This window comes from Salvia hispanica, chromosome 1, assembly GCF_029641045.1.
Source record: "Salvia hispanica isolate PSC_SH4W2 chromosome 1, Shi_PSC_v1, whole genome shotgun sequence".
In the NCBI taxonomy this organism is placed as follows: domain Eukaryota; kingdom Viridiplantae; phylum Streptophyta; class Magnoliopsida; order Lamiales; family Lamiaceae; genus Salvia; species Salvia hispanica.
The window spans coordinates 66,488,437-66,501,946 of NC_142692.1; the positions used below are offsets into that span (position 1 = coordinate 66,488,437).

Genomic DNA, 13,510 nt, shown 5'->3' on the forward strand with positions numbered 1-13,510 from the left:
ACGCTTGAGAAAAAAAAAAGGATAAACTTGAAAGTGTAGAATATAATGTAATTAGAATATACAGTAAATAGTATGATAGATTATGACTTATTAAACTGATTTACAAAGAGTGATATATATAGTTCCTACTAATCTAGAATGACATAAAACTATCTAGTATGAAGAACTTAAATTTTTTGTTTATCATCACATAGAAATTATATACTCTTAAGAACGTAGAATACTTTAAAACATAATTCTAGATAATTGCATCACTGAATATATCTTTTGTATGTGAACTCAAATGTGATAGTACAATTTATGAATTGAGGTTAGGCTTATTTCCATAACCATTTAAAATTTTAAAGTTGGAATGTGACTATAAAAATTAATAAAATGTTTTGTTGTATGACTTTAGATACTCCATATCATTAAATATCTATAAATTATAGAAAAAATTAATTCTTATTGAATAGTAGTATTATATAATTATTTTGAATAATCATGTGAAAATTTATTACTTATATCGTTAAATTTTTTACTATAAAACAATACAACTAATAATAGCATAATAATTTATCTGACTTAAAATTTATTGATTTATTTTTTTTTCCACAAACTTTAAACTGGACATATAATATCACAAATTAAATTCTTCCCACACGCAACAAAATTAGGTTATATTTCATTTGTTATTAATAAGATATGATTACCATTTAAAAAAGATGTGATTACAAAGTATATAGAGGCCAAATATGACTACCCTTCTCATTTTAATAAAATTGGATTTTATTATTGGTGAGAAAAATTCAGCAACTATTTACATTAATAATATCAGCCTATTACTAAAATTGACAGTACTGAGATTGGACTGGATCCGACCCGCATATTAATATAACCAGCCTACGTTTCTATTTTTGAACGGTTAGCTTAATCACCCAATTTTTTGAATTTCCCTTCCGCGCTCGACTGGATGCGATCCTCACCGTTCATTCAACCATCACATTTACACACACTCTCTCTGTTCGTAATTTTCGCATCTGAAACGACTTCAAGTCGCAGCTTCAGGTCGATTTTTATACCATAGATGAATCATCTATAACCACACAGCTTGGTGGCGGAAGAAGATGGCGACGGCGGAGAAGTTGAAGGCGGCGGAGAAGCTGTTGTCGCGGCTCTCCGAGCGGAAGAGATCGATAATCGAACTCGTGAAGCAACAAACGGAGGCGTACAGTCAGCACCTCGCTTCCAAACTCCTCATTCAAGGAATTAGCCCTCCCTCGTGGCTTCGGGACCCTAGCACCTCGGCCGAGAAAGGTATTTTCGTAAAGAGTTTCGCCAATTTTTGGTCAAGGGCTTCAAACCCCGAATTGAGTGTGCAATTGAGTGCTCCCATGGTTTGAGCCTTGAAAAAACAGATTGTTTATTGTTTTATCTGTTGGATTTTTTTTTTCAAATTTATTGTTTGTTTTTAGGTCAGCAGCACTAGCAAATCTGGACAGAGCGATTTTTTTTTACATTGATAGACAGGACCAATCTTTTTTTTTTGTCAAACAATTTTGGGCTAAATAGTATAGATGAAGCTTTGGGCATAAACTATTGCTGGAAAGTCTTTGTATCTGCCATTGTTGCAACTGTTGACTATGTCTAATTAGACGTCTCTCTAGGTTAAATAGCCAAGGAAAATTGAGTTTTTGCATTTTGATAATACTTAGTACAATATAATACTATGTGAAATAAGGTGTTCGTCACTTGAGGACTGACATACATTGTTTGTTGTAATTATGTTGTCATTGCAGAGCTAAATGAAGAAGACCTCATCTCTAGACTTCTAAGTCAGTATCAGGAGGGGTCAGCCCGTTGCTCTATTGCAAGCTCCCCAGGGCATAGCAACTTAATCGTTATTGGTGATCACGATAAACTTAGGGATGGAGACATTGTGGAAATTCCAGCTGCTAATGAAGATCTTTATCAAGAAAATGAACCAGTAGCACCTGGATTTAGCTGTGACAATAATGGTGAATGTGCCCTCAGCTTAGTTCCCAAGCTAGATCATAGTGCTGCATCGTCTAAGGATCAGATAGATGAAAATATCTCAAATAATTACACTATACCAGATCAGTCGCTAGCTGGAATCCAGAGGTCCAAGTCCAGACAAAAAGCTCTTAAGCTCCGCAGCAGTGCAAAAGCATCAGGGAAGAGTGGTTTAAGACATGAGAGCAATGGCGATGTTGTTTCTAGCCAGATTAGGTTTTCTCTCTCTATTACAAAGCAGCCATGCGAAAATGGTGATATGTCCCAATTGGAAGAACCCTGTATAATTGATAATCAAAGTAGTGTGAATAGGAATGTGGTTGAAACTCATAGCTTAAATAGAGAAGAGGAAGTGGCTGCACGCTCTGAGAGTAGGTCTGAATCTCATGCAGAAGTTCCAATATCTGTTGTAGGTTCTTCTCCATTGGGTTGTTCATCTAATTACTACATAGAAAAGACCTCATGTCAAGATGCTCGTGTAAAGAGAAAAGAATCCAATCCTATTTCTGACACTGAGCATCCTGATAATCACGTTAACCTGCCAAAATCAGCTGGACCATCTGCTGTTTGTCGTGAAAGCATTAGAGGCAGGGCAGATGAAGATGCAGATTTTCTCTGCGAGGATGAAGGAACAAATGTTCATACGGGTGAAATTATTAGGTCAGATGTTTCCAGCAGAAGGCAAACTTGCGGTTGTGACTCAACCAAAGCTGGTAGTTCTTTTGATGATCATCAGGGAATCGATATTACTATGAAGGATGCTGGGGATTATCTACCCCCAGATCGTTTTGATGGATCCTTAATGAAGATTCATTCCAGTAACGTTCATAGTGCTGGATTAGCAAGACAAGTTAATGATTCTCAAGAGCAGTTGGGGTTGGATAAACCATCTGATGAATTTCGTAGCTTGAAAAGGTCAAAAACTCATTCTTATGGAAAAGAAACGCATCGACCTGTAACGTATAATGAGGGTAAAGAATCCATCGCATACTGTGAAGGAAATTCTGCTGAAGAACTTCAGAGCTCATGTGTTCAATATATTCCTTCCTATCTTAGTACCCATAAGATGCTTCATGATGATGAAAATGGCAAGCTTGTTATGGCCAGTGAGCTTTGTTTGCCTGATCATGTTGATAAGTCTAGCCTTTCCAGTGCTAATTATTCTAAGCAGGGGAGAGGATTGGAGTCTGAAGTTGCACTGACTCCTTCAGATTCTTCTGCATCTGCGGAACCAAAGCAGTTAGAGTCGAAACAGGCTGAAGAGTACGACCTGAAAGCCTTCACTTCTACATCTGGAAAGAAGTTGAATTGTCCCTTGAATGATCCTGATGTACCACTAGACAAAGGAATTTGTGGTGAAAATAATCCGCCATCAAGAGCAGGATCAGCCAGACAGGTTAATGATTCTCAAGAGCTATTTGGGTTGGTTAAAACGTCTGATGGATTTCGTAGGGTGACAAGCTCACAAACTCATTCGTATGGCAAACAAATGTATCTTCCTGTAACGTATAATGAGGGCACTGAATCCATCTCAGACTGTGAAGGAAAGTCTGCTAAAGAACTTCAGATATCAAGTGTTCAATCTATTCCTCCCTATCTTAGCACCCATAAGCTGCTTCATGATGATGAAAATGGCAAGCTTGTTATGGCCAGTGAGCTGTGTTTGCCTGATCACGTTAACAAGTTTAGACTTTCCAGTTCTGATTATTCTAAGCAGGGAAGAGGCTTGGAGTCTGAACTTGCACTGACTCCATCAGATTCTTTCGCATCTGTGGAACCAAAACAGTTAGAGGTGAAACAGACTGAAGAGTGCGACCTGAAAGCCTTCACTTCGAGATCTGGAAAGAAGTTGAGTTGTTCCTTGCATGATCCTGATGTATCACTAGATAAAGGAATTCCTGGTGGAAATAACCAGCCATCTTCAAGTAAGCAGTTACCAAGGATGCTAGATATCTCAACTCAAGGAGGGAAAGTCTGTAGGGATTCCTTTCAACCTGATGTCCAGGAGAGCCCAGACACTCACATTGGAAAATTTGGACCAGTTATAGACAGTGTAATAGTAAATGCTTCCGAAGTTAGTTCAGAAGTTGAGCTAAATTTTAGAAGTTCTGAAGTTCATGGCGAGATGCATGATCTTCCATCTAAACTGGTCGACATAACTGACATTCAAATTCTTCCAGAGAATTTACATATAAAATATGGGCCTGAGTCCTCCCCTGTGCACAGCATGGAACAGGTATTTTCATATGAATATGCTTCCTCATCTGGTGCAGTTTCTAGTGTTTTTATAATCTCTTTTTATAATACTGTGCACATTTTCATTCACACTGAACTAGTATTAAGTTAGATAAAAAAACCATTGAAGATGCTCCTTCTACATTTACTACTGCAATCATACAGCTCCTCATTGAAGAGTAATGCTGGCACAAAAAATCTGACATTCCTAAAGCCTTCTTTTCTTCTGAAAATTCATAGCTCCTCGTATAAAGTGACATCATTGATGATTTTTATAACATTTATTATTGCAGCAAGACCACATTTGCAAATTCCATTTATTTTCTCCCGACTTATTACTATTTTTTGGACTGTTTCTGAGAGTAATGAATAGGGAGAAGGATGAAGTGTCTTGAACGTTGGATCACCTTTTTGAAATTATAAATAAATTCTATGACCAATCTTTTCCTCTCTGAAGTCCGCAATGGCTTTGCCAATTTTTATTTTAGGATGTGAATGACCATACGGTAGTAGAAAATTATATCATCCTCATTCTTTGTCCAACAACTGTTTGCAAAACTTCATCGAACCATCACTATTCTAGTCAACTGCAATTCATCAGCACACACGACTCCACTATCTTAAATATGCATTTTATCATGCCTACAGAGATGCATAGCCTTCAGTACCTTTCAACGTTGTCTGTTAATCTAGGATTCTAGATGTTATTTTTTCTTTTTTTTTGAGGTTAATTTTTCTTCGTCACAGGGGAATTTCGATGATGAAGCATGTGATAAGAGTCAATTGGTCTTCAGTGTTCCAGAAAGCAAAAACTCAAGGCTTTCACAGGTCCAAGAGTCAGAAAAAGACCAAGCAGCAAAGTCCAATGCTTGCTCAATTAAGAAAGCAGGGACAAATCCTATTGCAATTGATGATATGAAGCAATATCCTGCTCATCAATCTCAAATATTATCATGGCCTGAGAGTGGTGTAAGTAGCAAACATGGAGATTCATCACTGGGGATTACTTCATTGGGAAGACCTAGTATGATCAGGTTGGATGATAAAAATTTGTCATTCGAGAGAAGACTCAGACACGTGCGAACCGAATCATGGCCACAGATCAAAAGACGGAAAATTGAACACCAGCAAGATCGTGGCTGTGCAACTTCCAAAAGCTTTCGGGTGACAAAGCCTCACACCTTTCAATGGGATCCTGACATTGCTTATCAGAAAATAATGGAAATTGAGATAGACTCTGGTCTCGTGGTAAATGGAGAAAAGAGTACAGATGATGGATTATGCTTAGAGGCGAAGGCTAATTCAATGGAAGAAATTCAACCTGCAATGTTGTCCCATCATGGAGAGGTATAATCTTCTTCATGCCTTCATTTCAAAGCATTTAGGTAGATATTATGAAATATGACTTCTTGTGAATGTCCTACCTGATGGTTTCTTCTTCATGTTAAATTATGTCTAGTTTTATTTATTTTCTTAAAATGTTCTACTCATGAATCCATGATCATGATCCATATATGCTGAATATTCATTATTTACTGACTTTTGAATGGCGCTGTCAAATTTGGTTTGTTTCATGTAGGTGTTTAAGGGATTGGGGTTGGATGAGGGAGATTTTCATGATTTTTAACAAAAGGATCTTGGACAGCTGGCAGTCTAAGATCCTTAAAAGAAAAAGTCACCGATTCAGAAATAATGAAAATGTACTGATATTCTATTTGCTTTGCTACACTTCAATGTAATGATAGTGAGGTCAAATAATTGAAAGTAGATCAGACCTGTAATCGAGAATGTTGCTTGACCTTAAAGATGCACAGTAGGCCGAGTATGGTGATTCCGATTTTTCTTCTTCTTTAAATTTGCAGGTTGAATCTTGCAACGTTGAAAAGAGTGAAAATGAACATACATCGCCTGATATAAATAGCGAGCTGTTAGCTGCGACCATCTCAAGCTTGGCCAAGAAAGAATCCCGAAACTCACAAGGATGCTATATTGAGGGAACCAGAACTTCACCTTTGACTTGCATTGACCTTGATGCAAGCCTGTCTGGGTATAAACAATGTAGACAGAACTTTTGTAATCTCGAAAATAATACTGACAATCAAAGTTCTGATATTATGAAACTCAGCAGTACACTGACTGAGGAAATACAGCAACCTCCCAAGTGGGAGGATGGTTTACACATGCAGCATTCTGTTCTTTCCTCAAGCCATGAAGATATGCAACTTATTGATTTTGATCAATCTATGCCTGTATTTGAGGGGTTCATTGTAAATGCAGAAACAGACACCGAGGAAATTAATCTTCCAGCAGTTGGATTTGACCTTGGTGAACTGGAACTTTCTAGGACAGCACTGGAACGTGCTAGCGTTCTAGCTGAAATTTGCAGATCTGCTAGCTTGGATGGATCCTCATCCCACTTCTCATCTGCTTTCAAATTTCAGGACACCGGAAATTTGTGCAAGTCTATATCTGATGATGGTCATCTCGAGCACACACAATTTGGAGATGCTAATCCTTTAAATGCTGAGGTTGGGATTCATTTTCAATCTCACAGCAGTTCTTCAGATGATTACAAGGATGCCCTTGATGGGATGCCTTATTCTGTTTCTCTTGCTTATTCTGGTGAAAGATATGGTTGGGATTCGAGAAACCAACCGCCATCTCCAGTTGGGAAGCTTTGGAATCAATTCTCATCACATTCTCGGAGTTCAGGAAAATGTTCCACTTCAAATCCTGAACTTACTTGCTTCCCAATAGAGGAAGATCCCAGTAGTAGTGAAGAGAATAAAACTATGGAAGAGAATGCAGGTGATACACAAGATGAAACTGATTCATCATTGGCTAACAACTGTGATAAAAGGAATCCACTTACAGATTTAACAAATATGTGTACGAATCCTCCCATTTCAGTTTCTACAGAAGAGGAGACATTGAGAGCAGGTTCTGTGGATTTTCTCAGATCAAAATTTAGTGTCACTGGGACACAAGAGAAGACACTATTGGGTCAAAAGTATCAGTTCAGAAAAAATAGCGAGGCCAGCGAAAAGCAGACATCATGTACTCGTGCTGCTGATGGTAGGAAACACCAACTTTCATCTATTGGTTCAAATGCAACCAAGAGGGCCAATGAATCAGTGTACAACAACATCAGCAAGTCAGTTGTTTCAACAAAAACCAGGTTGAAAGGGCGGGATCAAAAGTTTTCTTCGAGAGGATCTAGAAGTAATAACATTGTCTCGAATATTAGTTCCTTTATACCACTGATACAACAAAAACAAGCAGCTACAGCATGTCAAGGTAGCTTTTTTCCTGTCTATTTTATTTTTAATGTTGACTTGATTGTTAGATTATATCATTATATTAACACTGCCATATTGAAAGGGTTGCATGTCTCACAAACCAGCTAAGGACCTATTCCATCTCAAAAAATGTTTGAAAAGCTAGGCCCTTGCTATCTTCTTGTTGGTTGTCTAAGTATTTACTATTCATAGTAAGAATATAAGTCATCACTTGTAGCTCTTGGATTTTGGGGGAAGAAACTTTTACTTGTAAGTATAACGATAAACTGAAAGACAGGGATGCCTCATACATTTGTATTTGTTTGGGTTAGTCATACATATAAAGATTTAAGAACTATAGAGAGTTGAACTGTTCTCTAGCTGTCATCCCCGGTAAAGTTGTCAATCCTCTAAATTTTAGAAATTTGTCCAGAATGTTGGTAGTTGTTGACGAGGTGGCAGAAGAAATAATTTATCATTCCTTCGTTCAACTATTCTTTATATTTATATATAGAAATCGCTATCTTGTAGGAAAAAGAGATGTCAAGGTGAAGGCCCTGGAGGCTGCTGAGGCTGCAAAACGTGTAGAGGAGCAAAAAGAAAATGAACGTAAGAAGAGGAAGGAAGCATTAAAACTTGAACGAGCAAAGTTGGAAGAAAAGAATTTGAAAAACATCGAATTGGAGAAGAAAAAGAAAGAAGAAGATCGCAAGAAAAAGGATGCTGAGGTTATTGCAAAGAAAAGGCTGAGAGAGGAAGAAGAGAAGAAGGAGAAGGAGAAGAAAAGAATGCGACTTGAATCAAGGCAGCGGCAAAGGGATCAAGAAGAAAAAAAGCGAGTAGCGAGGCCTGAAAAGGAAAATCAACGGACCAAGGTTACACTTTTAGATGTGTCAAAAGCTTTGTGGCTACCAATTTGTCTGGGTAAAGCTGTCTAACTAAATTCTGTTTTTATCATAGGATGACCAAATGAAGAGAAAGAAGGAATTCAACAATGAATCTAAAAAGCAGCAGAACAGGGAAATCACTGTAGGAGAAAGCGTGGCCATGCAGGATGCAGGCAATAATTTAACACTAAATGAATTTGTGGCGAATTATGAAGAATCTGATACTTCTGCTATATGTGATGGAGAGGTAGGGGATTCTTTCATGGTAGCTTTAGATGAATTGTCTTCTGCAATACTTTTAAGTAGTGCTTTACCTGTAACCCATGTTTTGTACATTAATTGTATGCTTACTTCCTTCAATTTGGCATCAACATTTGTTGCATCAAATTCTTCCAGGGGATGCATGCAGTGGATAAATCACCCAGAAATGAGGACTTGATATTTCCGAACAGTAATGGAAAATCATATGAGATCTCTCCATACCAGTGCACAGATGATGAAGATGAAGAGGATGATGAGTTGCGCAACAAGAAACGTATTCCATCATGGTCCAGGTGCTTATTTAATAAATTCTTATGGAGATGTTTTGCATAGCTTTGGAAGGCATGAAATAGTAATGCTTGATTTCTAAGGACTAGAATGAAAGTTAGGAATTCAATACGAGATATCATGAAAACAAGAGATAATTGCCCATTTTCATATTAAATAAAATGGGGAAGTAGTTTGAATTTTATTATATATAAGCAATATTATCAACTTCAATTATTTCTCCACATAAAACCTTTTGTTGTAGTACACCCTTTATATATAGAGAATTGGAACCATAATTCTAATTGTATATGTCCTGCCTACTAATCTTATTGTTGTCTTAGATGCTTGCCTTGTACTTCTGAACATACATTTATGCTATCTGATTTCCCTGATCTTTTTGACAAAGACGGTAAAAGTGGCATATTTGTCAAAACACTTCAATATTAGACAGTGTGCTTTCCATACGCAGTCATGCCAATGTATCTTACAAATTCATTTTTATTTGACATCTCTTTTGATTTTGCTCAACTCTCTTCTAGAAAGGCATTAAATTATAGTAGTACTTTAGACGTCCTAAATGAAATAGAAACATAGTTTAGCTTTTGGTTTCTTATTTGAACTTGTCCTTCCACATATTCTATGCTGCCTAATATCCAAATAAATGGAGTTTTAGATTTTTATCAATGCCCTGTCAAGTTAAAGTATGTAAGCATAAATTTGGAACTTGTTTTGAAGTGTCAAATAATTTATTTGTTTAGATTATAATCATAAAATTAGATGACACAGTTGATTTAGATAGGCTAAAGTCTTAGCTTAGTAATAAGTCAGCATATGAATCATTCATGCCCATGGAGTTCTCATTCTCAGCCTCTTTCAAGCTTTTTCAGCCTTAAGTTCTTTATTAAACATAAGCTAAGGTTGTTTGCTATATTTTTGTGCAGTAAAAGCTCCATCGCTCTGTTTTTACCAATGCAGCACCAATTGGACCCTGATGTGATTTTCCCCCTTGAAAGTTTTTGCAGTATTGGTGAAAGTAAGTTTTGAATATATATGAACTTATTTTGCATGAAAACTTGCAGTTCATAATTATAACTTATTTGTACTATCCAGTTTTGCTACCCCGCAAGCTACGGCAAAAGAAGGTGGCTGCTTGAATCAAATTATTGGCTGTTGATTGTCATCTCTCAAATTTTTGCTGATTGTTTCTGACAGAGGCTTATTACGCTCAAAAGGTTTTTCCTTTCACTTTCTGTGTCATATCAACTTATTAAATTAAGGGTTAATTTGACAATTCTATCAAAATGCAAGAGTAGAGAGCTAAAGGATGAATCACTTGTAAAGTACTTTTAAAATTTTAATAAAAAAAGTGTCTTCTATTCCCAAAAATTTCTCTTATGACTTTGTAATTAGGTTGTTTCATGACATCAGGAATCAGCAAAAGCTGAATCTAGTTTTGACACTCCTTATCTGAAATGTTTGTAATAAGTAGTATTTCATGTCAGGGCAGTATCTTTTGATTTCTAATAATGGTGTCTTCCTAGTCCATTGCATGTATCAACCTAGGATGCAGATTGGAGTGTTAAGAAAGCTTAATCTCCCCCCCCCCCCCCCCTTTTTTTTGTTTTTGATGCAGTAGGTTAATACTGCCCTGTGTCTACATGAGATGATATTTGGAATTCGAGGCTTTTGATGTTTGCCGGAGGAACTCTCTCAATCATTTGATGTTAGATGCCCGGTATGGATGCTTGGCATATCACTAATATATTGTGTACATGAGAAGGGATGCTTGGAATAAATAGGACAAAACTAACATGTATATCTATTAATGTTCTTACTTCTGTTACTACGAATCCATGATTTTTAGTTCACAATTTGTTCTTTCATTTGATGTAACTGTCCTAATTCCATGTTTCACACTGCTGGGAACATAATTATAGTATAAGAAGAGTGAATTAGTTAGTTGTCTTTCATTAACCCCAACAGTATATTTCTTGTGGAACACATGCTACAAATAGTGCAAATTCCATTACATGATGGAACACAAACAATCGAAGAATTAGAAACTCAAAGTTTGTTATAAAAATGAAACAAAACTGATAGTTCTCAATTGTCACGAGTCATGACTCATGATTCATGTGTAATTTGTGGAGCTCTTTGATTCACTTCTGCCACCTTCATTTGCTAATCCAAGAACCATCTTTGCTCTAATAACGTAAAGCAAGTAAATTAACATAAACATGCAATCATCTAAAGGTCCACACCAGAAATTGAGAGAGAGAGAGCTTTTGTCCAGCAGTTAAATTGAGCCTTCTGAATATGAAAGTGCTTCCTTCTATGGATGGAAAAGTGCCTACTTCAAACGTAGAATCATTGAATGCTGTCCTTCAATACAACAACCTTGTTGAGATTTTAATATGAAATGGAAGAAATGTACTGTGAAGAGATGATGCTTTGTGTGTGTGTGAGTTCAACTTAGATAGATACAAATATAGAGAAGATAAACAACGTTACACAACGGTGGTAGATGACGACGACGGCGGCAGAGGCAGCGGTGGGATGGTTGACAGAATAAAGAGAGCACATTTCCACAAAGGCAAAGAAGCTTGTTTGCCAATGGCGGCATGTGCTCTCTCTCTTCTGTCAGCAACTTCCCCTATTATTTGTCATCACCAACAATTTCATCCTACATGTTTTTCACAGCAACCAAATCAATAAATGCATAGTATAGCTAAACTGCAAGTTGCAGATTCTAATGGAGAAAGGAGATCAATTATGAATTAGCATATGATCCCATCATTCCTTTCCTTCATGAGTTGAGGGAATTCTATGCACTAAAAGGGGCCTCATAATTCCACAAGAAAATCACAAAACAATGTAAAGATATGTAGTTTGGAGAAAAAAAAACTTGCCTCAAAACAATAAGAATATTTACATGTCTGATGTCTGCATGTGTGTGTTAGAGAGATGTGGTTGTTGCAATGGTAAGAGCTATATTTATAGAGGGAAGAGATTTCCATTCTTATTATCATATAATACTACTACTTTTTCATCATACTTCACTTCTCTCCAAAATTAATTTCAAATACCTATAGGACATAGCATTAATTATGTGCCACCACATAACCCTACCTAGCACAACTAGGGACGAAATTAGGATAGTTACCCATTTTTATTAAATTGGTTAGTTACAAATTAAATTTTTATAAATAAGTAAATTTAACTCAACAAATATTAATCCCATTACAATGTTGGGAAATAATGCCTACACAAAAGTAAATCAAGACCATAAAGAGCATGATAATTGACTATCTAGCTATCTCTATTAGACTATGTTCGAGATTGATGTCATGAAGCTAGAGATTTTCATTAAGATTAGGATACAAAATCCAAAGAGAGATCCAGGAAACAATATATATTAATTTATTAAATCATATATTGATGAAGAATTGCCAAAACTATAAAACATATTTCTTTCAAAAAATGATTAAAGTTCCCCTCTGATCTCATGCATTCAAGATTCAACATGCAACGAATAGCATCATTAGAAAAAAAAACATTCAACTAAACCAAATCTATAACGAAATTATAAATCCTAATTGTGAATAATAAATTAGTTAAGATTAAAATATTTTGGACAAATATCAATTGACTTTACCTAAATGGATACATCTGATCATACATAAATTTTTAGCTTGTAGAAAGGTAATGAATGAGAAATACAGTAATTAGTGGGTAGTGGTTGGAAAAGGCTGAATAGATAAAAGATAATTGGGGCAATGGGAGAGTGAGGATAAGTGCATATGTTTAGACAAATAAAGAGAATGAAGGCTCTTCAAAGCCCCCTCGTGACTTGTTTTCATTGCATGTGAAAGGGTTTTCTAACCAAACCTAGTGTCTTTTTCGTGTTTACGTCTTTACTCTTTAAGTCCGCGTGCGTAAAATTATCTATCATATTTTTTTTGCTAAATTTCGTGTATTATTATCATCGATGCAGCATAGTGAAACACGAGATATAACATGTCAAATAGAATCGCTATGATACCACTCCAACTTCTCAAATGCCTTCACTACATATATTGTGTGATGAAATAATTAGGTCTCTTCTTCTACATGACTCAAACCAAGCTACTAAGATTAAATTACTCAAGATTAGATCTTGCTTGAAATTAGGAAATTACTCAAACACAAATTATTTTTAAACACATTTGAATTAGGAAATTATGCACTATTACATGAAATCAGAGAAAAGAAATAAGCTAAATATGAATAAAATATTGATCATGTAAACACTAGGATGATTCGTTTAAAACAGAAACAATCAATTGAAAAGAGAAGACAAATTCTCGAGAATCTTAATTAATTGAGAGTAGGACAACAAAATCTTTATATTTTAGGAAACGATTATGCTAATAAAGCAATTATACATTTGGGCAAGCAAGTTATTCAACTTTTTCTTCATTTCATAATTATGTCACCAATTATAACAAACACTTTATTCTCAACACAAATTATAACAAAAAAATTGACAGCCAATGTAGACCTCTTATAGCTCCGTGCACAACTATA

General features: G+C 36.0%; 1 protein-coding gene and 1 long non-coding RNA gene across 2 annotated transcripts; one reads left to right on the top strand and one right to left on the bottom strand.

Annotated features, from left to right (window-relative positions):
* The first annotated feature begins 937 nt into the window (after positions 1-937).
* WYR (inner centromere protein, ARK-binding region protein) lies at positions 938-10,829 on the top strand. Its single transcript, XM_048126686.2, has 10 exons — positions 938-1,296; positions 1,779-4,249; positions 4,996-5,595; positions 6,111-7,545; positions 8,058-8,401; positions 8,487-8,660; positions 8,810-8,967; positions 9,886-9,977; positions 10,055-10,176; positions 10,578-10,829. The coding sequence occupies exons 1-9, from the start codon at positions 1,107-1,109 to the stop codon at positions 10,096-10,098; spliced, it is 5,508 nt and encodes a 1,835-aa protein (XP_047982643.2). The 5' UTR covers positions 938-1,106; the 3' UTR covers positions 10,099-10,176; positions 10,578-10,829.
* A 46-nt stretch (positions 10,830-10,875) lies between these two features.
* LOC125223511 (uncharacterized) lies at positions 10,876-11,902 on the bottom strand. Its single transcript, XR_016128823.1, has 2 exons — positions 11,854-11,902; positions 10,876-11,627 (listed from the first exon to the last, which is right to left on the bottom strand). It is a non-coding gene; the product is annotated as an uncharacterized LOC125223511 (long non-coding RNA).
* Between the last annotated feature and the right edge of the window lie 1,608 nt (positions 11,903-13,510).